Raw genomic sequence first — 26,908 nt, 5'->3', positions numbered from 1 at the left:
CCCAGAGTCATCTACAAACTGCATAGGCTGAAAGATTTAATACTCATGGTCTCTTGATGCAATATGAATTGTGATTTTGTTATTCAAATATTTATTTTTACCTCTCATATGTTTCTACAGAGTTTTAGGACTTTTTAAATTTTATTAAGAGACTTTATTTGGCTTATTCATAGTGAAGATAAAAGTAAAACGTATCTTTCTTCTTTTTTAATTACTCAAGATTATTTTTTATTTATTTTTAATTTTCTGAGACAGTGTTTCTTTATATAGCCCTGGCTGGCCTTGAATTCAAGAGATCCACCTACCTCTGCCTCCCAAGTGCTAGGATTAAAGATGTTTACTACACATTTTCCCTATGGAGGACCTATACTTAGAATTATATTTATGTATACGGTATATGTATATGTCATCACACTAGAAAAGGGATTATGACAGGAAAAAGGGTATCTTAAGGAAGGGAAGAAAAAAGGAAAACAGAACACATGTACATGAAAACATACTGAGGGAAGGATATGATCAGAAGTAGACAGGAGCGTGGGGGAGCACAGTGAAGGCGATAAATCAGAACAAAGTAATAATAACACATATTTATAAAAATGTCACCATTATGAAACCTATTACTTTATAATCTAACTTTAAAAATAAACTTAAAATTCTTAAAACTACAAAGTACTGACCACCAAGAGCATTTGCATCACATACTACAGATTACTTAGAACTGACAATGTCCCAGTTTTTAGGAGTAATTGCTTACCGCTCAGGAGATTCTTCATAGATGCTATGACACTCTGTATTCTCAAGCATGAGGCTTCTGCTGAGGTTCTGTACCCCTGGATAGTGGAAATTAGCAAAGGAGTGTGACATTGGAGAAGTTTTGTTCCCAAGATCTGAGATCCTCTTATCATGACTGGTTAATCCACATGTGAGGCCATCCAAAGCAGGATTGAGAGAGCGAGTCATATAGGCATCAGCTGACTGAGGTCTTCTCATTGGAGACGAAGGGTAGGGAGACAGTTTGCTGATAAGAGGAGTCAACAGATCAGCATATGCTGCTTTTGTAGGCTTCAGAAGTTTGTCAACATGAATATTAAGCATTTTCTGTTCAAATGCACAAGAAAAGACTGAAGAAGGGAGATTCTGAAGCCAAGACAATAGACTTAGATCTAAATCATCACAACCGTTGCCACATAAGAGGTCGATGCCAAGAAGGACTTCACTTTCTGTAATTTCTTCACCAGTTGCTTTACTCTGACAAAATTCTACGCAGCATTCATAAAGTAGGCCCTTCATTACGAGCTGGAATAAGCGATTGTTACTTGCTTTAAAACCAGCCTCACTTAGCTTCCTGTCGGCAGGGATGAACTCTGCAACCATGACACAGACCTCTTCAAAGCAGTGAACTCGTGCAGTGCTGGGATTCCAGTCCTTAAATTCAGCATGATTGGTCAGACGAGGCAGGGTGAGGAGCAGACAGAGCTTGCTATAGTCATCTTTAGAAGGGCAGTACTCCTCGAGAGCATGCAGACACTGGACAGCTTCTTGCATGGTAAATTCCAACTGGAAAACAAAGGATTACTATAAAACGGTGCAAGGCAAATGATCACCTTAAAATGAAATATGAAAGTTGAAAGCATAAAAGATAGACATTGGTGTCAGAGAACATACACATAATTTGTACAGTGTATAATAATTTTTAATCAGTGTTTTTACAACTTAAAAAAGGAAAAAATTGGTTAATTACCAAATTAAAATTTTACCTACAAAAAATAATATTCTAATTCAATTCAGACTTAAAATTCTTTGAAAATGTTTGTTCTTTAATTTACTTTCATTTTGTTAATGTGGTTAGATACAGGGTCTCTATGTAGCTCAGGCTGGTCTTGAACTCAAGCTCCTCCTGTCTCCTTAGTCTTATGAATACTGGAATTAGAGTTGAGTGTCTCCATGCACAACTCAATGAAAGTGAAAACTGAAGGATGACAACAATTTGTTTTAAAAGCTTGATTATTTGGTTTAGCTCAAATGCAAAAGAGCCATTATCTTAGTCTCAACTGAGCTGGTTCTCACCTTGTATTAGAATAAATTCTGAGAGATATAGAGATAAATGCAAAATTCACAACAGGGACCATTTATACTACAAAACACTATAAAAACAATAGAAAACAGTGGGAAGAAGCTTAGATGAGATGACTGACAACAATGTGTATATTAAATATTGTCATATACCCAGAGTGCATGTCCAACCTGTGTCCTGTGAGTAGTATGTCCCCCAGATTAGCTATGAATATGGCCCAACCCAAAATGTAAATGTACCTAAAACATTAAGGTGGTTTTTTTCTAACCCAGTTGTATGGTTCTTGAGTGTAAGCAGTGTAGATGACAATGTCATATCCCAGTGTCAAAAGTCTAGACACAGCTGATAGAATTTAAGTATATGGGCCTATCTTACACATGGGAGTAACTGGGATACAGATGAATCAATTAGTTAGTGACAAACTCAAAATAACAAGTTGAGTTTTTAAAACTTGTTCCATTGTTTTTTCTACTTGTGACATCATCTGGTAAAAGTTTCTTCATCATGGAAAACAAAATGCCATTATATTATCCATTGGATTTTGCTATGCTGTGAATTCCCCATAAGTCATCTGTTGTGGGTGGGGCTCAGTGGATAAAAGCATTTGCTGCAAAGGCATAAGGACTAGAACTGGGCCAGCAAGATGGCTCAGTAGGTAATATACGTGCTGCCAAACCTGACAATAAAGTTTAATCCCCAGGATCCACATGGTGGAAGGAGAGAACTGACTCAAATTGTCCTATGATCTCTACATTTGTAAATGGTACAAGTGTGTGTGTGTGTGTGTGTGTGTGTGTGTGTGTGTGTGAGAGAGAGAGAGAGAGAGAACTCAAATAAACAAATAAATGTTGAGAACCACTGTTCTAATCCTTGGTGGTTAAAATCTATTTTAAAATAGCTTTTAAAAACCTCAACTCTGCTTCAGAAAATTCAATTCAAAGTTTATGTTCGAGATGCTTATTTGAGTTTCATTTTAAAACTTTTGATTAATTCTGGTTTGAGATTAAAACAAAATTTTCAATGATTTCTAAAATGGTCCTAAGCATACTTCTACCTTTTTTTTTTTTTTTTTTTTTTTTTTTTTTTTTTTTTTTTTTTTTTTTTTTGGCTTTTCGAGACAGGGTTTCTCTGTGTAGCCCTGGCTGTCCTAGAACTCACTCTGTAGACCAGGCTGGCCTTGAACTCAGAAATCCACCTGCCTACACCTCCCAAGTGCTGGGATTAAAGGCGTGCGCCACCACTGCCTGGCATACTTCTACCATTTTATATTATGTATTTATGCTATGTATTGTCATCATTAACAATTGTAAAATCAAATTATTGACCAAGGGCTGGCAAGATAAATGAGAGGAAATAGTTGCCTGCCACCAACTCTGAGGACCTCAGTTTATCCCTGGGACCTAGATGGCTAAAGGAGAGAACCAACTCCTGCAAGCTTTCTGTCAACCTCCCCATACTTTTACCATGAAGTGTGAGATGCACTCCCTATAAAAATAAATAAATGATACAATTTTAACACTTGATCCAACACTGAGTTAAAGATTTGCAACATCCTGTAATATAAAAATACTTAGCCAATATTTACTCCTTTATATAACAATGAGCAAGCATCAGGAGGCAAAGGCAGAGGCAGGAAGGTGTTATAGATGCTCAATACCATCCTGTTATAAGCCAATTCAAAGCCAACACAGGCTACACGGAAGCCTGCCTTTTTCCTCCCCTTTTCTTTCTTTTAGGTACAGGAGTGTTTTCCCTGCATATGTGACCATATGTGTACCCAGTGCCCTGGGAGGCCAGAAGATGGTGTTGAATCACCTGGAATCAAGAGTTACAGATGGTCATGAGCCATCATGTAGATGTTAGGAAACAAACTCAGAAACCCTTTCTTCAAAAGAGAAGAGAGTGACATGAGAGGTGGCTCAGTAGGTAAAGTACTTGCTGTCCAATATAATAAACTGGGCTCAAATCCCTAGAACCCATTGAAGCCCTAGAGGTTTGCAACATATTCACAATTCCAGGGCTGGTACAGAAAGATGGGAAGTGGACACAGGAGAATCTCAGGAAGCTTACAGACCAGCTAGTATGACATATACAGAAGCAAACAACACAGATTTTGTCTCAACAAGCTAGAAAGTAAAGACAGACACCCAAAATTGTCCTCTGACCTTTATACATATACCATAGCATGCATACAATCTCTCTCTCTCTCTCTCTCTCTCTCTCTCTCTCTCTCTCTTTCTCTCTCTCAACACACACATATACAAATCATACATACAAACTTTTTTAATTTCAATAAATATATAGAGGCTGAGGCTAGAGAGAGGATTCAACTGTTAGGAACATTTGCTCTGCTTGTGAGAAGACCAAGATTCTAGCACCCATGTAAAAACCAAGTACGGTTCACACATGCCTATAACCCCAGTATGGAGTAGGTGGACACAGGATCACTGGGGCTTGTTGGCTGCCAGTCTTGCTTTAAAAAAAGTAAGAAAGAAAAAGAAAACAGCAATCCTTCCTAGACCTTGCCTCAAAGGAACAAGGCAGATAGTAACTGAGGAGGACAACTGTTGGGAGCTGACTTAAGCAGAAAGCGGCTAGATCAACTTTGCAGCCATCTGGAACCATATACCCTGATGAAAGACTTGGTTGTCAAAAGCCTATAACAGCTGAAGCACACTCTGATAAATATATTGTTTATCCCACATAGCTTGTTTTGCTGTTTAGTGACCTCAGCTGTATGGTGCACGTGGTAAAATGTTTTCACCTGTGTTCTCCTACTTGCGTATATAAATACCTCAGAATTCCCTTCAATAAGAGAGACTTGAGGGAGACTTGAGAAAATAGAAGAGACTGAATCACACCCTGTCTTGTCTCCATTCTTCGCGTCTCTTGCCCCAAGAGCCACACTCTCTCTTGACCAGAGCACTTAGCCCCAAAAGTGTTGAGGCAAAGTGTTGAGGCAGAATGTGGGCCTCAACAGACAACCTATAAGGACACACTAGACTCTATGTACACACACACACACATGAGGAAGGATGTATACCTCACATATATACAAATAAATGAATATACATAAATATTAAGTTAAAATACATATCTATCTCAGCATGTAAATTTGCTTTCATCGTTAATAAACAGTATGATAAAACAATATGTATAACATTTTAAAATAAAATTCCTTATATTTGTGATCACTAAATTCCTTATTTGAATACCAATAAATCCAGGGTCATATAAATTTTTGTAGGGTAAAAAAGAGTCAAAAGAGGAAAACGTTTAACAGGCCCTTGTCTAACTTACCTTAAAGGAGAATATATATCTTTGAAGTATTCACAAAGCACTTTGGTTTAATCAAAGAATAAGTTTAGAAGGATTACAGATTAAAAGTACTATGTCTGCAAAACTACAAATCTTGCCTCATCATAGCTCACAAAACCTTGGAAGACCCATGATAATAAGCTTCTGATTTAGTAAATAAAATAGCTGAAAACAAGACTAGGGCGCAAACCTTCAGGAATAAAAATCTTACATGCTGGGGCTCATCTTCTGCAGACATTGCATTGTTAACACACAAAGCTTCTAGAAACTTCTGCTTCAGGATAATATAACGAAATCTGTGAAAGAGGAAACATTAAAATTATTAAAAAGCTGAATGATACCCAGCATGGAAGCATACATCTATAAATCCAGACTCAGAAGGTTAGATAAGGACAATTGACTGCTCATTGAACAATGAAGGCCAAGAGTCAGCAGAAAGATGTGTCTGTATGCACTTCACTACTTCATATGCGGAAGTCTGCATACACACTACTGACTCAGTAGATCTACATATGGAACTTGCAAAGACTTCAAGAACTGTAACTGTGTAACTAGAGTGCTCTAATACAGCAAGAGCCAGTGTGTGCTGTTTCACAGGAAGGCTGCATCTTACATGCATTTATTGTTCTGTTTTGTTGCTAGGTTTCTGTTAATGACAAGACATCAAAACTTTAAAATAAAATCCTACCTCTTTTTGTCAAATTTTTCCATACATTCCAGAGGCTGAATGAACTGAAGAACTTCATCCCATTGACCATCCAGAATTAGCTGCCTAAATAACGAAAAACCCAGAATGCTCATCAATTCAGGTCACACTAATAAATGACAGAAGAGATGACAAAATAGACATTAAAAGCAAATAATGAGATTAGCTTCTGACTCTTTAAACATTAGTAGTATTCTTTTACAATAACAATTTCTCAATTTTGAATGTATGATAATAGTAAATTTATAAAATGGATGGATGAGCAGAAGGACCCACATAAGATTTCTAATATCTTATTTAAAGAATAATAACCAATCACAATATATGTCATAGTACTTTTATAAAGAGATGTTTTAATCTTAAAAATGGAGGAAGGACACAATTTCATAGGTTAGATCTTGAAATGGATACATTAGCTTCATACTTACTAATTTTTCCCATTTCACCTCAGACCAGTAAAATTTCATCACAAACCAACAGGCTCCTAGAAAGTACTCAAGGGACAGTACTAAATTCCAGAGATATCAACACTTGAAAGACAAGGGCAAGCCAGGCATGATGACAGACACCTTTATTCACAGCACTCAGGAGGCAGAGGAAGGTGAATCTCTGAGTTCAAGGCCAGCCTGGTCTACAGAATGGGTTACTGAACAGCCAGGGCTACAGAGAGAAACCCTGTTTCCAAAACAAAAAGAGGAGGATGCAGAAGAAGAGGAAGGGAGGAAGAAAGGGAAAAGGGAAAAGGAAAGAAAAAACAAGGGCAAAAGAACACTACTTTTGTACTGGTCCTCTCACTATATGTTCCTGAGGCTAGAGGGCCACAATGGCATTCAGGGAGATGTAACAAGATAATTCAATAAACCTCTGTGTTCTTTCAGCTTGACGTTTATGAATTAGGAACAGTTCATTTTTTTAAATATACACTTCATCTCAAGGATATGTAGAATCATTAAAATAGAATATATTTCTATGTGAGAAATTGGTGTTATCTTTTCCATCAAAGTCAGCCTGGGATATATTCAGTTTTCCACTGTGGAAAATATGGCAATTCCCTTTGCCTTGCAAATCCCCCTCTTATGCACATAAACTGCTCAGTAGGAAATTAGAAACAATGATTTTTAAATGGGCGAGCTATTAAGAGACTAACTTGAAAAGTTTTAAGATATTTATTTGTAATCACAGAGAATTCCTGCAAAACAAAATTATCTTTTTTTTTTTTTTTTGTGACAGTCTTGCTTTGTATATGTTGTTCTGGCTGGCCTGGAATTCTGCCTACCTCTACCTCTCAAATGCTGGGATTAAAGACATATACTACAATGTCTGGAAAAATTTTGTTATTTTTAAAAAACAGACACAAAAGGGGTTGGAGAGGTGGTTCCATGGCTAAAAGCACTAGCTGCTCTCCGGAGCAGAGGACCTGGATTCAAGCCCTAGCACCCACATGGCAGCTAACAATTGTCTCTAACTCTAGTTCCAGGGGATCTGAGACCCTCTTCTGGCTTCCATAGGTACCAGGCATGCACATAATACACAAAACCGCACATAATACACAAAACACACATACATATAAAATTAAAACAAAATAAAATAATATATATGTGTGCAATATATATATAAATGCAAGAATCACAATTGTTTCTAGGTAGTGCTGAATTTTCTTTATTTTTAATAATGAATATGTTTTATAATAAATGCTTTACTTTATGAAATTCATTTCTATACACTCCTTCTACATATTTTAGAAATGTTTTCTTCATCTTCCCAGTGCCTTGGATTTCTTGTGTACTTTTTAAATTGATACCACACTTAAGGTTGTAACTCTGAAGACTATGCATGTTATCACTAAAAACATTCTATACATATGTTACTGCACATTGCAAATATTCTATTATGAAAAAATAATTTTAATTACACCTATAGTATTTCATGAGATATTATGCATATTACCCTATTAATATTCTTCTTTGGAAGAGCTACTTGTAAGCCTTATAGTAGTGATGTTAACATACCTCAGGAAAAGCATATCATCTGAAAATAGGCCATTTATGACTCCACTTTCCTTCTCAAGTGCCAGCATGCTAATATGAAGCTTCTTTGAATTCAAGAAGTCCAAAATCAGCTTAATGATCTCAACCTCTTTTACATTCACAGTTTCTTCAGCAGTCATATTGCTAGCCTAAAAAAAACAGTAACAGGGAAAAACTTAGTCCTATTGTTTATGAGGGAGTTTAATTGTCTAGAAATGAGAATGTTGCTTGGGAATGTTTAGTACATTGTTTCACAGTGAAATTAACTATCAAAACTGAGTCATTCTTTATAGTGTTAAAAATATGGCTCATGTTTTTAAAAGTACTAATCTGTGAAAAATACACACTGGAGTAATGATTAAATTTTGAGGTCTGAAGTGCCTCAGAATAATCTAGCAGTGACAGTATCAAGCATGTCTAACACTCAGACACTGTGCCATAATGCTGTCACCTACAACGCCCATTTCAAGATCACCTCCCCTTCCCCAGTGGAGTTATCAAAAAAAAAAAAAATCGTAATTCTAAGTAAGTTTACAATTTTATTCTAGGTTGAATTCATATCTATCCTTAAAAACATGTAGCCTATAGATAAAATGTTGGTCATTTGTGAATCATTTTGGAGTTAAATAAGACTCAACTGAAATATATAACTAGGTAATATCAGTGTCATAGTGGTAATACCAATTATATTTCAACACTTTAAAGTTCATCCTATTGAGATTGGATTGGAATGAAATACTATTGTTCTGCCAAAGGGACACAGCAACAAAATAACTCCTAACAACCTGTTGTACCTGTAGATCCATATCTCACAGTTTATCATCAGAGAAGCTTCCTCTTGCAGTAAATAGGAATTAACAGAGACCCACAGCCTGACAATGTGCAAAGAGTAAGAGAGTTTACGACACTCAGTCATAGATGATGACTTCATCATCCTTCCCCTCCCCTCAGGGCTCAGCGAACTATGCAGGAGAGAAGCAGCAAGATTCTAAGAGTGAGAGGGAATGGAAGACACCAAAGAAACAGGGCCTTCCAACCATAACAGAACAGTACTGACGTGCATATGAATGCACAGGCAGTATGCACAGGACCTGTACAGGTCCAAGAGCTCCCATCCCTAACCAAGAAGCTATCACCAACTGACAACCACTGGCAATAAAAAAATTTGTTTTGTCCAACAGTCTCATTGGGTATATAAACCACATTTAAGGGCAGGTCCCATGCCCAACAGAAGATGACAACACAAAACAAACTCAATGATATTTCTGTACATTTTTTATCTTATATTGCTTTGTTTGGGCACTTTTTTAAATCTTAGTCTTTTGCTTGTATATTATGGTTTCCAATTTTGTGTTTTTATGGATTTTGTTTGTGTGTCTGTTTCTTTACTTTTTCTTTCACTGTTTTATGTATATTTTGCCTGTTTGTTTCCGCAAAAGAGAGAAAGAAGGTATGGGAATTGTGTGGATGGGGCGGTGGGGAGAAGTTGGGAGGGGAGGAGAAACCATAACCAGAATATTATATAAAAAATAGTTTTCAATAGAAAATAATTAAATAAAATTCCTCCTAATGCTTACCTATACATCTGTAATGATACAACTAAATACATACACTATGAAAGTAAAAAGATTTATAGCTACGAGGAATAAGAAAATCATTAGATCAGTGCTCTCATTTTGTACAAGTCATATGCAATTGTATTTTTCAAATGTTAATACTCAGAGGAAACACTCCAACCCCTCACAGATCACAAGAACAGAGATGAAGGTTGTTTTCTCTTTGCTGCATTTATTGTGAAAATGAAGACTTGTAGGTTCACATGGTGAACCCTGAGATTGTGTTATTTACTGGAAAAAGCTGTTTTTAGTTGTGGTATAAGAATGGTCTCTGATTGAAATCTGAAACTTCTTGGGTGAAAAATACATCCTCAGGGTTTGGATGAGTTCAGATGCTGCTGGTTCTATTTCTCAAGCCCATATGGGTGAGTTAATCTTTGAAGAAAACGATTCTGAACTTGTTTCAAATCCTATCACTTCGATTCAACAAGACATAACAGTTAAGAACAAGGACAGCTTGGGAGGCAGAGGCAGGCAGATTTCTGAGTTCGAGGCCAGCCTGGTCTACAGAGTGAGTTCCAGGACAGCCAGGGCTACACAGAGAAACCCTGTCTCGAAAAACCAAAAAAAAAAAAAAAAAAAAAAACCAAGGACAGCAAGAAGTTTTGGATGGCATCTGTGTCTGAAAAGGAACCCTGCAGCATATTGAGAGGGAGGCTGCAGTTACCCAGCCAGATTATAAGGATGACGTGGGATATCTCTGGGATGAAAAAAAAAACAAAGTCCTTCTATTTATTAAAGAAAAACAAACTCATAGTGGGGCTAGCAATATGGCCAGCATTAAACACACTTGCTATCAAGCCTGACAACCTGAGTTCAAGGAATAGGAACCACACAGTGCAAGGAGAAAACAGACTCCTGGAAAGTTGTCCTTTAACTTGCACACTCCATAGCCTACAAAGACTCACACATACACAAAATAAATAAATATATGTAAAAAATTTCTCAGAGCACTGCAAAAAAGATTACCTCAATAATGGAGTGGCTACAAGGAAATGTTACCTGATGGTTAACAGGACTATAAGGAAGCATGGTCTTTCTCATTGGACCAAGTCATTCTAACCAAGCTCACAGAAACATAAGCACATGTTTGTAGATAACCAATTTTGCTCCTTTCAATCTGCTTTGTCAATTTATTTCTTCATAAAAAGGAATACAAATGTACAGCCAACTAGAATATTCTCATCAGCAAATAGCATTGTCTCTTATGCAAAGAAGGTAGCATGGATAAGGAACAGAGTGTGTTAAAAAAAATTATTCAGTTAAGAAACAATTTTTTTTTGAAACATAGTCTCACTATGTAGCCCCCAGCTAACCTACAACTCCCTATATGGACCAGACTGGCCTATATTCACTCTGTTCTACTTTCTAAGTGCTGGAATTAATGACGTGCACCATTATACCAGGCTAATTTATTTATGTGTATGGGTGTTTTGCCTTGCTTGCATGCCTGTACACCACATGCACGCAGTGTCTGAGGACTCCAGAAGAGGACATGAGATTCCTTGGACTAGAGTTACAGATGGTTGTGAGCTACAATATGGATGCTGGGAATTAAACCCAGGTCTTCTGGGTGAACAGCCTGTTGGGATAACCTACCACCATACATACTATATCAACTGGCTATGAAGATGTGTCTCAATTGTTAATTGCTATGCCTGCAGAGTCAGGTGCTGGTAGGATATATGATATTGTCATTTCTATAGCCCACAAGACCTGCTTTATATATGTTTGTTGCTTCCTCACCTGCCCAAAAAGAGGATTCTCTGAGATTGTCATGTTAAAAAGCAAGCTGCCATGGGGAAGCACACTGCCTTCAATCTGGCCAAAAGGCAACACTAAGATATGAATGGAATATAGTCTGGCTGCTGATTGGTTCAAAATGAGTAAGCTGTGGAACCTCCCCCACTATGGTAATAGCATTTTTGTATGAGAATTAGAGTGTGGCTTTTGATAAATGAAGAGCAGGCTGCTGGAGCTGGGGCAGAGGGAGAGAAACAGAACAGGAGCAGGGCAGGAAAGTCAGATTGAGTCTACATGGGAAGCTGAGGATAGCCCCAAACAAGCTAATAGCCTTATATTATACAGATATCTCTGTGTCTTTATCATTGAACCCCAAGTGGGACCCCTGGGAGCCCCCACAATAGTAGTATCCAGTGTTCTTAACTGCTAAACCATCTCTCCAGCCCCTCAACTCAAATACTTACTTAGTGATAGAAGAGTAAAATACTTGGGGCAGATGAGATGATTCAGCAGGTTAAGATGCCTGCTGCAGAACGTGAAGACCTGAGTCTGATCCCCAGGACCCACATGATCAGAAGAGAGAACCAACTCCTGCAAACTGTCCTCTGACCTGCATGTGGTATAGGTGTGCACAGGCATACAAATTCACAAATACAAATGTAATGTTTAAAACCTTTTAAAGAATAATATGTCTATTCCCACAGTACTGTAATGCCTGCCTCAGCTGACAGATAAGCACAAACCTTTCTCACAAGTCAACTGTCCAGTTCCTCACACTCCCTTTGCTACATCCTCCAGTTTGTCCACAAGAGGATAAAATAAAGTTAGTGAGAGTTCTACTCGCTAAATTCTGACCATATTTCAGAACTATCTCCCTGAGAGCCTCCCAAACACATGGATTAGCAATTTTTACAGTCCCCAAATCTTCATATAATATTTACTTTTTTAAAAAAGACTTTAACTAAATTTACTTGCAGAAAAATATTACTCCATTCTTATAATGAGAACTTAGGGGGCATGTCATTGATATTACCATGTACCAACTACACATTTAGGAAGAACTGAAACTATAATTTTCTCATGTAGTTCAATATAAATATTTTACAGGTCTCATAGTAAATATTTAGTCTAAATATTAAGTAATTCTAGAATGGAATTTGTGGCAATTGTCCCACTTTAACTCATAACTATGCTTAAGGGCATGTTATGTTGCCTAGGCTGGTCTCAATGCCTGGCCTCACATGATCCTACAGTCCCAGTTTCCCCATATTCCATACTATAGCCATATAGTGCTGTGACCACAATTACAAGTTTAATACTACAATTATTTTTGGCCAGTAAAGCCTAAAGAAAGAAGTTACAGACTCTCAAAAGCATTTGTTTTATACTGACTTTTAAATAGAAAACATAAAAATGTATTCTAATTACTCTAGAATTAGTTCAGGATAGTAAAAGAACAAAAACACAACTTGTAATTCTATACTATAAAATTTCAGGATAAAAATTATGGTATTTTAATCACTTCAGAAATTTTATTCTTAAAAGTTTCACTATTACAAGTATTATTATTCACTATTACATATATGTATTTACTATTCATATATACATATTTGGAAGATGTGTAATTACTCTTTTCTAATCCATTACTGACACATCTATAGTAGCTGAGTTTAATGGCCTACCCTACCATGTCCATTTGTTGTTTATTTGCTTGTTTGTTTTTTCTGGAGTTTTCTTTTCAGGGGGTTGGAGGATGGCAAAGAGAAGGAGCAGCAAAACAAGGGCTTACTATGTTGCCCAGTCTAGCCTCAACAACCAAGTTCAAATGAAGGCCATCTCAACAACTTGAATAGCTCAGACTATATTTATATACTACTACATATAAGGCTGAGGTTATCTTTTAAAACATACGCAAGTCAGGAATAGTAGCACATACCTATAATCCTAATACTCAGGAGGCTGTGGCAGGAGGATCTCAAATTCAAAGCCACCTTAGTTAGATGGTGAAATCCCTGTCTTTAAAAGGGTAGGTGTGGTGGTTTGAATAGGTATGGCCCCCATAGAGTCAGGTGTTTGAATGTTTGACCAATGGGGAGTGGCACTATTAGGAGGTGTGGCCTTGTTGCAGTAGGTGTAGTCTAGTTGGTCGAAATTTGTCAGTGTTTGGGCAGCCTTTGAGGTCTCCTATGCTAAAGTTCTGTCCAGTGTAGAACATAGTCTCCTCCTTGCTGCCTTTGGATCAAGATGTAGAACTTTCAGCTCCTTCTCCAGCACCAAGTCTGACTGATGGCTGTCATGCTTCCCACCATGATGATAATGGTCTAAATCTATGAAACTGTAAACCAGCCCCAATTAAATGTTTATAAGAGTTCCTTTATAAGAGTTCCCGTGATCATGGTGTCTCTTCACAGCAATGAAACCCTAACTAAGACAGTAGGGAAAGATAAAGGGATTAATACATGTTAAAGGCCATAGCTTCAACTGGGACTGGGGCAAGGGGAATGATACCATGTATATTTAATTAATGCTAGTTAAATGAACTTGAAATGCAAAAAATGTCACTGAAAAAAAATGTTTCTTCAAAAGCTAAAATAAGTCACTTTTGTTTCCAGCTTCTCTAAAGGTCTGTTTTTAATAGGATTCTGGCCTTTTGATCCTACTTCCCAGACAACAGTTGCTGGGAACACCTACTTAGCAAAGAACTCACAAAGAGACAACATTAGGGTATATTCCACTGAAATAGGGTGGTGTCAATGTCTGGATTCCCATTATTAAATGACAGCTCTTTTGAAGTCACAGCATGAAATTCTGCTTCTTGCGGATTTTCCTTTGAGAAAATTTTACTCATATTCAATAACTGGGCTAAGTGACACAAATAATTTTTTAACATAATAATAGAATATGGGCTAGAGAGATGGCATTGTGATTTAGAGCACTGGCCACAAGCTTGGCAGTGCTGGCACATGCCTTTTGATCCCAGCTCTCAGAAAGCAGAGGCAGGTGGATCTATGAGTCTGAGGCTAGCCTGATCTACAGAATGAGTTCCAGGACAGCCAGAGCAACCCAATCTTGAAAACCCTAAAATAAATAAATAAATAAATAAATAAATAAATACCAAAAATACTAGCTGCAGCTGGGTGTAGTAGGCAGACAGGTCTACATATTGAGTTCTAGGACAGCCAAAGCCACACAGAAAGATCCTGTTAAGAACAACAAACCAAAAACAAAACCACTGGCTGCTCTTTCTAGAAACATGAGGTTCAATTCACAGCACGTACATGGCAGCTCACACCCTCTCTAACTCCAGTCCCAAGAGATCTGATGCCATCTTATAGTCTCTTTGGGCACTACATATAGGCAAAAACAAAACAAAACAAAAAAAAAAAAAAAACAAACCCATAAACACAAAATATAAATCAAAGAAAAAAAGTTTAAATATAAAATTGGTTTTAGAGCTGGGTATAGTGGCACAACATTGAACCCCAGTACTCAGGAGACAGAGGCAGGAGAATCTCAGTAAGTTTGAGGCCAGCCTGGTCTACAGAGCGAGATCTAGGACAGCCAGGGCTACACAGAGTAACCCTGTCTTGAAAAGCCAAAACCAACCAAACAAACAAAAAAAACCCCTCAGTTTTCAAAATCAAAGATTAAAGGTCAAAATTAACAACAGATTAAAAATGATAATAGAAATATATTTTCATATATAGAAAAAGAAAAATTTCATGAAAAAATATCACTAGCTGCAAGTGGTGACACACTACAGTAATCTCAGCACTTAAGAAGCCAAAGCAGGCCTACTAAGAATGTGAGGTCAGCCTGAGCTATCTAGTATGTCCAGGGCAAACTTGGACTACATACCAAAATAATGTCTCAAAAAAAATCAGTGTTAGCTTTCTAACCAAATATAGAGATGACTTCAATGTTTTATTGCAGTGATGTTGCTTACTTAAAATACAGAATTTAGAAAGAAGGAAAACATGGGAGACTAAGAACTGTTCAGAAGTTAAGGCTGAGGATGTGAGAACAGTCTAAAACATCCTGATCATCAAAAAGTGCTTACATTCTCTTTTCTATGATTTATTTATGATTTAATTTTGTGATTTATTTCAATTCATACTTTAGTAATAGGAAACACATTGGTGGGGACTATGAAGTCTGGGATAATCAGAAATTTTGAATTTATAAAGGTCAGTTAAATAAAAGAAAATAGATTTTCTTCAGATCATTTACAAACAACACTGTCATCCTAACGAAGCTCCATTGTGCCTGCTAATACACTGTTTATAAACATGTCCTTTCTTAATGTTGATAACCATCTTTAGATCATTATTTTAACTTTACAGAACTATAGGTGATTTTTGTCCCAAGTCTATGGACGATGTTAATATATAGTGCTTGGCTACCATGCAAGAAGTCATTCATGTATGGCATAAACCAGGTGTGGTGTCCTGCACCTACAATCTAATCCCCAAGAGGAAGTGGACAGAAGATCAGAAGTTCAAGTCATCCTTGCCTACAGAGCCAAGTTCAAGGCCAGTGGAGGCTACTAAAAAAATTAAAAGGGGCACAGAGAATTGGTTCGGTACCTAAGGGCACTTGCCCCAAACCTGAAAACCTAAGTTTGATCCCTGGGACCCATATGTTAGTAGAGAGTCCGCTCCCATAGCTTATTCTCTGACCTTGACATGTGTACAATGCTATGTACATACAAATACATACACACAGACACACACACACACAGAGAGAGAGAGAGAGAGAGAGAGAGAGAGAGAGAGAGAGAGAGAGAATGAATGAGAATAAACCTTTTAAAGATAAAAAGAAATACAGTATACCTGGGCATGGTAGCACATTTCTAAGTTACAACAGTGGAATAAAACACTGGAGGAGTAAGACAAGAATACGAGTTAGAGCCAACTCAGAACACAGTGAGACACTATAGCAAAACAAGTAAATTATGTTTAAGGCCTGGTACCACTTTAGCTATAGAATAAAGTATGATTAAATCATGTTGTACATATATCTAAATGTCTATAGAAAAAGACAGAAGGAATTGGTAATAATGGTTGAATCCCAAAGACCTTGATAAATAATAGGAATGGTTACATGATTTTTTATCATGTACCCTGTTAAAATCTTTTGAATTTTATACCATGTATAAATATTACACATTCAAAAAATTTAAATGTGGGGCTAGAAAGATAACTCAGCAGTTAAGAGAGCTTGTTGCTTTTCTAGAAAACCCAAGTTCAATTCCTAGTCCCTACATCAAATGGCTCAGAACCACTTGTAACTAAAGCTATAAAGTATTCAGCCCTCTCTCTGCTTCCACAGGAACCCGCATATATGTGGCATACACACATGAAATTAAAAATAATAAAATAAAAATTTCTTGCTGTGCAGTGGTGGCACACGCCTTTGATCCCAGCACTTGGGAGACAGAGGCAGGCAGATTTCTGAGTTCAAGGCCAGCCTGGTCTACAGAGTGAGTTCCAGAACAGCCAGGGCTACACAGAGAAACCTTGTCTCTGGAAAAAAAAAAATTCTACATAAAGTTCAGTGTTCCATAATACAGTAATCCCACTCCAAGAGAAGTTGAAGCAGGTGGATGTCGAGCTCAAGGCCAGCCAAGACTACATCAAGTTGCAAGCTAACCTGATCTGCACAGCATGACCCTATGTCAAGAAAACTTCTTTGCCAGGCAGTGGTGGCACACACCTTTAATCCCAGCACTTGGGAGGCAGAGGCAGGTGGATTTCTGAGTTCGAGGCCAGCCTGGTCTACAGAGTGAGTTCCAGGACAGCCAGGGCGACACAGAGAAACCCTGTCTCAAACAAAACAAAACAAAACAATCACTTCTTTAATAATAAAACATAAGCAGTTAGGTCAGTTATGGTAGCACACACTTTAAAAATGCCTCTGGAGTTAGAGGCGGGCAGAGCTCTGTGAGTTTGAGGCCAGTCTACATAGAATTATAGGCCAATCAAGGATATATATTGAGACCCTGTCTCACACACACATAGACAGACAGACAGACATACACACACACACATGGAGAGGGAGACAGTGTGTCTGTATGTGGGGGGTGGGGGGTGTGTGTGTGTGTGTAAGTCATAGCCAGGCATGGTGACATACATCTGTAATCCCAGTACTTGGAAGCAGAAGCATTAATTCTAAGTCAGCCTAGTCTATACAGTGAGTGCCAATATGGCCAGGCACCTGCACACATGTACACATATTCCCCCACATATACATATATATGCCCTAAAATATCAAATTAGTATATATAAAATGAAGTAATATTACTTCAGAGTGATTTGTACTTTCTCATAGCCCAAGACAACTTCTCACACTTGTCACCCATGTATAGATATAGCAATATGTAATTAGGAATAATTTTATTATTGCTATGATGACTTAGCAGAATAACAGGAACAGGTTTTCCCCTAGGGCCCATGACTTACCAGTTATAGATTCCATCTTATAGACCAAGCCTTAAATCCAACCAAAACTGGTAGGTTACTCTCATGACATCAGTGCCACTACTGTGCCAATGGACATAACTTGCAGCCTATCATTATTATAGCTCAGAGCATTCACAGCTGGGTGAGACTAAGCATTAGTTTCCTCCTCTGGTAGTGCTTACAATACCTTCCAGGACTAGCGACACTATGAACACTAACTAATAATGATGACGCTTCCAGCTGAGCACCAGCTACATTTCTCCTGGTTCTATGACTTGTGAATGTGGTGTAGTCAATGTAAGCAGCAATAGTCTCTTACTGTCAAATTGTGAAGGATAACACTGCATTGACAATTGTAATGTTGGGGGGAGGAAATCTACGGAAACCTACTGGCCAACAAATCAAAAAGATGTAATCCAAATTCTTGGTGCTAGGGGTTTTTTTTTTGGGGGGGGTTGGGGTTTTTTTGTTTGGTTTTGGTTTTTTGGGGGTTTTTTTGTTTTGTTTTGTTTTTGGTGGCACACAATATATAGCTGGGCTATTGTTCCCCTCATTATACAGTAATGCTACTTAAACTTTTATATATGTTTACATTTTAGGAATCGTCTACTGTAGGTTTCCAGATAGCTTTTCAAGAAGCTGTTAAAGTTAGTTGTTCCTCCTTACAGTCCCTCCTCCACCCTGTCCTCCCACTCCCCCACCCCAATTAATCCTCCTGTTCTGTTTCCTCTTTATCCCTTTATAACACTATATTGTATTTCTTCTTCCTTGAAAACTCCCTTCTTTCAGTCAAAGTGCCCGGCTCACTTAATAGCTACCTAACGTCTGCATTTAAATGAAACACACATATCTAAAGCTTAAAAGCTAACATTCATATATGAGGGGAAAAAACATGCAATTCTTGTCTTTCTGGGTCTAGATTGCCTCACTCAGGATGACTCTGGTGTGCACTTGTAATTCCACATATTTGAGAGGCTGGGACACCTCAGGAGTTCTGGGCAGTCTTGGGAACACAGAAAGATTCCATTTCAAAGGAGGATGATATCATCATCATCATCAGTATATATCACTGAGGCTGGTCTCAAACTAACTGCTTCAGATAAAGATATGCTCCATGACAGTGGGTCTCTGATATAAAGACAACTTTTAATTTTAAAATTAAGAATCTGGGGTTGAAGAGATAGTCCAGCAGTTTAGAGCACATACTACTCTTACAGTAGACCCAAGTTCAGTTCCTATACCCATATTCAGTAGTAACATCCTGTAACTCTAGCTCCCAATGATCTAAGACCCTCTTATGGATACAGAAGGCATCTATTCTCACACAGCATTTATACACATAAATTCACATATGAATAAAGTAAAATAAACCCTTGAAATGTTTAAATAAAATTAAGCTAAAAAGTATAAAAATGACAATTTTTAGAATTAGATCACAAAAGTTCTGTTCTTTTACTGAGCTAAAATCTGGAGCAGAATCCCCAAAACAAGATTAACTGCTGTGTCTTCAATATATAAATACTGGGAACTATTCTTAGATCTTGTGTATATTGTTAATGGAGGCTTACAAAACCATTCTTTACATCTCCTACCATCTGGATGACACTCCTATGAATATACATGAATATATATCTTAATTAAAGCCCCCAGAATAGAACACAGTATTTCTGGTATAGTCTGGTCAGTAACTATATACAGTAAAACTAACACTTCCCATAATTTGTGATTTTTTTTTTTTTTTTTTTTTTTTTTTTTTTTTTTTTTTTTTTTTTTTGGTTTCTCTGTGTAGCCCTGGCTGTCCTGGAACTCAATCTATAGACCAGGCTGCCCTCAAACTCAGAAATCTGCCTGCCTCTGCCTCCCAAGTGCTGGGATTAAAGGCTTGGCCACCACTGCTTGTGATCTTCTTTTTGTACCACCTAAAATTTTATCACCAAGCCCATTTGTTCTCTTTCTTTCCCTCCCTTCCTCCCTCCCTCCACACCTCCTCTTTTTTTCTTTTTTTTCTTTGAACTTACTATGTAGACCATGGTACTTCCAAACTCACAAAAATCCTCATGCCTCAGTCTCCAAAGTGCTGGATTATAGACATGAACCAACTGCCTTTTTGAGCTCAGGTCAGCCTCAAAGTTGCTGTATAACAAAATCTGGCTTTGAACTAATGATCGTCCTGCTTCCACCTCCCAAGGGCTGGGATTACAGGTATGGGAGCCACCATACCCAGCTCCCAATTTTTTTCTTTTAAATTGGTAAACAAAACTTACCTAATTCTATCCCTAAGTTTTCAAAGTAACGTTTAAAATAAAAATATTAAAACCAGAAGTTGAAGAGATGTTTCATGAGTTAATAGCACGTACTGCTCTTACAGAGGAACTGAGCTCAGTTGCCAGCATCAACTTCAGACAGCTCACAAAATCACTTGCAACTCCAGCTCAGGGGATCTGACACCTCTGGTCTCCTTGGGTACCAGCACTAACATGCACATACCCCTAAGATACATATATCTCAAAGATACAGACACACACAGACACACACACAATTAAATTTTTTTAAAAATTTTAACTAGTAGTGGTAAGATGCCCCAGTAAGTAAAGGCACTTACCACCAAACTCAATGACCTGATCCACATGATGAAAAGAGGGAGCTGACTCCTTCATGTTATCCTCTGACCTCTGCACACGGACAGAGCATGCACACACAAGCAAAATAAGTAAACTTTAAAGATATATTTAAGTATTTTTTTATGTTCTAACACTAGTCTGCATACATCAGATACAATGGTTGTTACTATGGTGAATATACACATACATACATACATATATACAAACATATATATATATATATATATACATACATAAGTACATACACACACTCAGTTTTAAGAAAGTGTAATATGTTATAAAAAAATGAAGTATCTAGAAAATTTAAATATAAAATACCAAGGAAGTTTGGGGAGCAATGAAGTTTCCTGCTAAGAATGAATATACAAATTTATTTTTCTTTCTAAATTTTGTATTTTATTATATAATGTGTATGAGTATTTTGCCTGCCTGTATATCTGTGCATCACCTGGGCACCTGATGCATACAGAAATAAGAAGAGGGTGTTAGATCCCCTGGACTAGATTCACAGATAAGCCACCATATGAGTGCTAGAACTTGAACCCAGGTCCTCTGGAAGAACAGCCAGTGTTCTTAGCCAAGGAGCCATCTCTTCAGCCCCAGATTATTAGTCTTTGACTCTACAAAGAGAAAGTGAAAAGTTACTAACATTTATTTACACTGGTCCTGGCTGGATACTTCCATCCATCATCTACCTCAGCCCCTGTGATCATCATTTTACAGGTGATTACACTTATGCTCAGAGGTGTGAAATCTGCCTCTAGAGAAAATAAGTTCACAGCCCAGAATGAAATGAGAAAGTGTGTCAATCTATCTAAACCAGTGCTTCTCAACCTTCCTAATGCTGGGACCCCTTAATACAGTTCCTCGTGTTGTGTTGACCTCCAATCATAAAATTATTTTCATTGCCACTTTGTAACTGTAATTTTTCTACTGTTATTAATCATAATGTAAATATGATATGCAAGATATCTGACATTCAACCTCTGTGAAAGGGTAGTTCAACAAAAGGGGTGGAAATACATGGGTTGAGAACCACTGATGTAAGCTAAAATTCTTCACCATTCCCATTACAATACTCTAACCTTTTACAGGGCTTAAAACAAGAGTGATGCCATACACCTTTAGTCCCAACACTCCTTGGGAGGAAGAGGCAGGTGTATCTTATAAGTTCGAGGCCAGCCTGTTCCAGGGCATACAAATAAACAAACAAAAAACCAAAAGAGGAAAGTTAGAATTTAAATAACAGTGAACCTTTTTAAAATTGGAATTGCAAAAATGAAATCTGCCTTTTTTCCTGTGAGGATTCTCCATTCTTTAATTAAGAATGCCTAAGACAAAGCTTCTTAAACTTTTGGACTTACAGAAAGAAGAAACTGAACACAGCTTAGAATTCACAATTAGCTTCAGTCAACTCCAACAGGAAGTCTATTTTGAAATCTCTAAATGTTATCTTAGAAATTAATGTTAATATTGCCTTTTCTTTGTGTCATCTTTGATTTGTATGAATATATCCAATTCTTCAAATGAAATTAAGTACTACTTCATGTGTCATTTACACACCTACAGCTCTCTTTCTTGGATACTGAAGCTTATTCATCCTTTATTTCTGTTGTTCTAGGGATCAAGCCCAAGGTCTTGTAGATGCTAGACAGTATTCAGCCACTGAACTACAGACCCAGCCTGAGATTGGTCTGTAAAATAAAAATTAATACCTCAATTTGAAAAACTTAGGTCAGAGAGGATAAAGTTATGTTTGCATTAGTCACGAACCTGTGACCGAAGTGAGGATTATCTAGTGCCAAATATAACTCAAGTCAGTTATTACCAGTAGCCTTAGTTGCAAGAAAGTATCACTATCCCACATACAAAACCAAAACTCTTTCCCCGCATCACCACAATTTAAACAAACAAACAAACCCTCTACTGAGAATGAGGATACACCTCAATTGTTCCCATAAACCCTATAAGGCCACTGTAATAAATAAGGTCTTGAATCCAGAAATGCTAAAAGGATTACACTGAAAATGATAATGATCGCTATCAGTGTTACCCTCTGGTAAAAGGTAGTCAACAGATTCCTTAATATTTTCCAAAGCATTTGCAAATGAATTGATTTATTCAACATTACAGTCCACTCTCTGACTAAAACACCACCACTAAAGCAATGTTGCAATTATCCCTATTTTACAGAATAAGGAAACAGGGTCAACAATAGGATAAATATCTCTTCCAAGATTGTAATTACAGTAGCAAAGAGAAGCTTCATCCAGGCAACCTGATTTTCAGAGAACTGACCTACCAAGGAAAATTGGACATTTTTCTTATTTTGACATATTTCTTATTGTTTTTCAAACTGTAGCATACACTAAACAAGTCATAGTGTCCATTCAATAAGAAACTATTTCACAAACAAAAAGAAAGTGCACAATTATGTAACTGGAAACATTGGTTAGCACTCTCACTCTCATGATACATTCCTACTACTGATTTTCAGAAAGGACAAAAACTAGAAAAGTGGCAAGATGGGAAATAAGTTAAATGTCACACACGCACACGGCACCCCAAGTCAAGGCGTTTATGTTCTGGTTGTTTACCTTACATATACTGTTATGGATTATTTACTTGTCTTTCCCATTTATATGTTACTTTGTTGTTGGAAGCAATGTACAGTCCCCCGAAATCTTAATGCACAATGATACACATCTTCCACCTAAATAAGACCTCCAGAATGTGCCATATAAAGAAAAATCGACTGCTAGGTGGTTCTCCTTTCTAGTAAAATGCTAACATATGCCAACACTCGAGACAAAAAAAAAAAAAAAAAAAAATTGAAGTGATTGAAGTGGTATTTTCTGTGAATAAGATTTACAGCCCTTTTAAACCTGTATGTTAATTCCTGTGCCATTAACTTTTTATAGCTTTCTATGAACTCTACAACAAAGGGGGAAAACTAAGTGTCAGGATTTCAACCGATGAATCTGGGTGGAACAAAGACTTCTCCTTTCATTATGCAGTGGGAACCAAGTTGCCAAAAAAAAAAAAAAAAAAAAAAAAAAAAAAAAAAAAACCCTCCCCTCAGACACCATTACTAGCTGCATGCCTGGTTGTACAGGGAGAAAAATCATCAGATCAAATACTGCCCCTGCCTACTTGGTTCCTACCCTTTTGCCAAAGGCGCCGCCGTCCCAGAGCTAGAGCCCTAATCTTTTTCTCCCCAATACAGCTTAGGGGCTTAACCCTCTGAGTTCCGTAACCTCCGGTGTCTTATGCAGGCGTCCCCGGAACAACCCACGTTCGAAATTCAGTCGATGCCCCTTTTTCTTCACCTTTCCAGACCCCCACAAGATCGCTCCTAATAGCCAGTGGCATCAGAAAAGGCAAACCCGGGTATCCCACACACCCCGAGTCCCCGCAACCCGCCACTCCCTACCCATTCGCCGGCTAAAGGGAGCTAGGAAAGGGACCAGAGCGCAGTCCTCAGTCTCGCCCCAGCCCAGCAAAGGGGCGAGGCAGATGCAGGCCAGCCAGCCCTCCTCGCGTCCCTCAGCAGCGGCGAGGTGGGTACTCCATACCAGGGCGAGGGGCATCGCTCAGCTGCCCGAATCAGGCTGGCAAGGAGGGGAAGGTGTGGTCCAGGAGCCGTGGCCTGGATAGACTGCCTGGTGCGTCCCAGGTCCTGTCCCTGAGACACCCGGGCCTCGCCCGCATCCCATCTTCTCGCAGTCACCACCAAAGCCTACCCAAGACACTCCTGCGAGCCGAGAACGCCACCCAAAGGGCCGTGGGGGTCTGCGCCTTATCAGCCTAGTGACAGGTGGCGACGGGTGACCATGGCAACCCACGGTGCACGGCGGCCCGCCCCCGCCTATTGGAATCCACTCACCTGAGGGCTCCGGGCGGAGCCGGCAGAAGCGGCGGAGGAAAACGCGGCGGAGAGGCCGGCGGCCAGAGCCCCAAGGCAGCCAATTCCAGGCTAAAGCGCGAGCGCGAGGGCGGCGGTCTGGACTTAGCAGCCCGCACGTCAATCCATCAGCTCGTCAGCCGGTCCTTCTCGCGTCCGCCCCTATCCCGCCTCCGACCGCTCCGCTCCACAGACTGCGGTTGTCAAGCGCCGCTGGAACGGAGCTCCAGCCGCCAGCTGCAACCAATCACTGCTCGTCCCTGGGGCCGCCTCAGGACCCCTCCTCGCGAGGCGGCTAGGCAGGTGCCTGCGCAGAAGAGTCGGCTGGGCCAGCCCAGGAGGATAGGGCGGGGCCTGGAGGCGGGGCCTAGACGGGGGGTGGGGGGGGACGAGGGCAGTGGGGGCGGGGCGGCAGAACCTAAGACTCGGCCGCCTGGAGGATCCTGGCCCTTGGCTTCTCTGCTCTCACTTTGGAGAAGCCTATAAGGAGGATGTAGATCCAGAACCTTCAGGTGACACTGTGTTATATCCCAAACTAGCATGGACAGGTGTGGTAGTTTGAGTGAGAATTGCCCCCATAGCCATGCATTTGAATGCTTGTCCCCAGTTGCTGAACTGATAGGGAAGGATTAGGAGAGTGGTTCCCAACACCCCTGGGGGCAGAGGGGGGTTACATCAGATAATTACAATTCATAGCAGTAGCCACCTGTTATGAAGTAGCAACGAACATAATTTTATGGTGGGAGGGGGTTCACCAAAAGATGAGGACCTATTTTAAAGTGTCGTAGAGTTAGGAAGGTTGAGAACCACTGGATTAGGTATGAACTGGTCGAAAGAGGTGTCACTGTGGGTGGTCTTGGAAGTTTCAAAAGCCAGCCCTTAATCAGTTTCATGTCTGGTGCTTGTGGATCACATGTAAGCTGTTAGCTACTGCCCCAGCATCAAGCCTCCCTGTCTGCAGGCACATTTGCTGCCAAGACGGTCATGAACTAACCCTCTGGAACCCTGAGCTAAAAATTAAATGCTGTCTTTTATAAGTTGCCTTGGTCATGGTGTTTTGTCACAGCAATAAAAAAGTAACTAAGACAACCAGTCTGACACCTCCAAATGTAAAAGTTTTCTGTGCACTGGGTTTGACTCTTAATTCTACTTTCAATAATTTACTAATAAAGGTTAAATTAAATCTTTCTTGCCCTTTTCCATACTCCATCTCCCTCCATGGAAACTGTTCCCTTCCAGTTTCTCAATGTGTAAAGTTAATCCCACCTCGAAACACTTAACAAGGTTGCTGTTTTGAACTGCCCTTTTATTTACAGTAGTAACCTCACTCCTACAATATTTGTGGACTAGTATTTGTTGGGAGCCGACTTTTAGCAGAAAGCGGCTATCAGCTTTGCAGCCATCTTGAACCATATACCCTGACATGAGACTTGTTTTACATCAGCCTACAACAGCTGAGCACACTCTGATAACATCTTCCTTTAGATACCCAGGACTTTCCTTGGGTGTGTTAGATTAAAGGTGTGTGAGATTAAAGGTGTGTGACTTAAGAGTGTGACTTAGAGATCAGATTTAGAGACAAGACCTAAGGGCATGATTAAAGGTGTGACTTAGAGGCATGGCTTAGAAGTGAGACATATAAAAGAGAGAACAATTTGGACTAACAGAGATTCAGACACTAGGAGCAGGAGTAGACATTAGACACTCGGAAGAGAACAATTTGGAGTAACAGAATCAGACCCTTCATTGAGTACAACTAGGAACTTGAATGAGTACAACTAGGAACTCAAGACTTGGGACTTGGACTAGGAAGAGAGACTGAAGAATAAACAGGATTGAATCGCACTCTGTCTGATCTCCATTCTTCGAGTTCATCCTCACTCTCTCTCTTGCTGAATCCCGACCCTCGGACCGGAGTGGCAGCTTGGGCTGGGATACAGTGGCCACCAAGCTCGGAGTGGAGAGGGCCTCAACATTTTAGGCCGCCCAAAGTGGGGCAGCCTAGGCCCCAACATTTTTGGCGCCTCAACGTGGGGCTAGTGTGGTTCTCAACAGTATTCTCCCAGATACATGATGCTCAAGGAGCCGAACCTCCAAGAACCTTAGCATAATGAATTTTGGCCAGCCAGGTGTCCAGCACTCAGGAAGCAGAGGTAGACCTCTGAGAGATTTGGACAGCCCCATTTACATAGTGAGTTCCAGCCAGCAAAGGCTTGGGACCTCAGAAATAACAACAAAAAATCCACTTCAAGATAAACAGCCAGGTGAATCACGCATTGTTGCAATCGCATATCCAAGAAATCCAATAGTATTTAAAGGCCAGGTATGTTGGTACATGCCTGTAATTCCAGCAGGATAAAGAGTATAACAGATTGGAGGCCAGTCTGAGCCCAGCTACATAGTGAGACTCTGCTTCAAAACAAGATGGGACTGAAGAA

General features: G+C 39.1%; 1 protein-coding gene across 3 annotated transcripts in view; it reads right to left on the bottom strand.

The window, feature by feature from the left end:
* Wdr47 (WD repeat domain 47) overlaps window positions 1-24,783 on the bottom strand; it is a 50,681-nt gene extending 25,898 nt beyond the window's left edge. Inside the window, exons 1-5 of one of the 3 annotated variants that reach the window (XM_034500534.2) lie at window positions 24,453-24,783; window positions 8,108-8,274; window positions 6,081-6,164; window positions 5,604-5,688; window positions 755-1,557 (exon numbers count right to left, since the gene is read on the bottom strand). In XM_034500534.2, the coding sequence (XP_034356425.1) occupies window positions 755-1,557; window positions 5,604-5,688; window positions 6,081-6,164; window positions 8,108-8,265 (1,130 nt within the window). In that variant the 5' untranslated portion in view covers window positions 8,266-8,274; window positions 24,453-24,783. Of the gene's footprint in view, window positions 1-754; window positions 1,558-5,603; window positions 5,689-6,080; window positions 6,165-8,107; window positions 8,275-24,309; window positions 24,407-24,452 lie in introns of those variants that run through there. The other 2 variants (XM_034500535.2, XM_076933145.1) reach the window with 2 other exon arrangements.
* Window positions 24,784-26,908: the final 2,125 nt, after the last annotated feature.

This window comes from Arvicanthis niloticus, chromosome 4 (assembly GCF_011762505.2).
Source record: "Arvicanthis niloticus isolate mArvNil1 chromosome 4, mArvNil1.pat.X, whole genome shotgun sequence".
NCBI classification, from domain to species: Eukaryota; Metazoa; Chordata; class Mammalia; order Rodentia; family Muridae; genus Arvicanthis; species Arvicanthis niloticus.
This window is presented reverse-complemented; position numbering and strand designations above follow the sequence as displayed.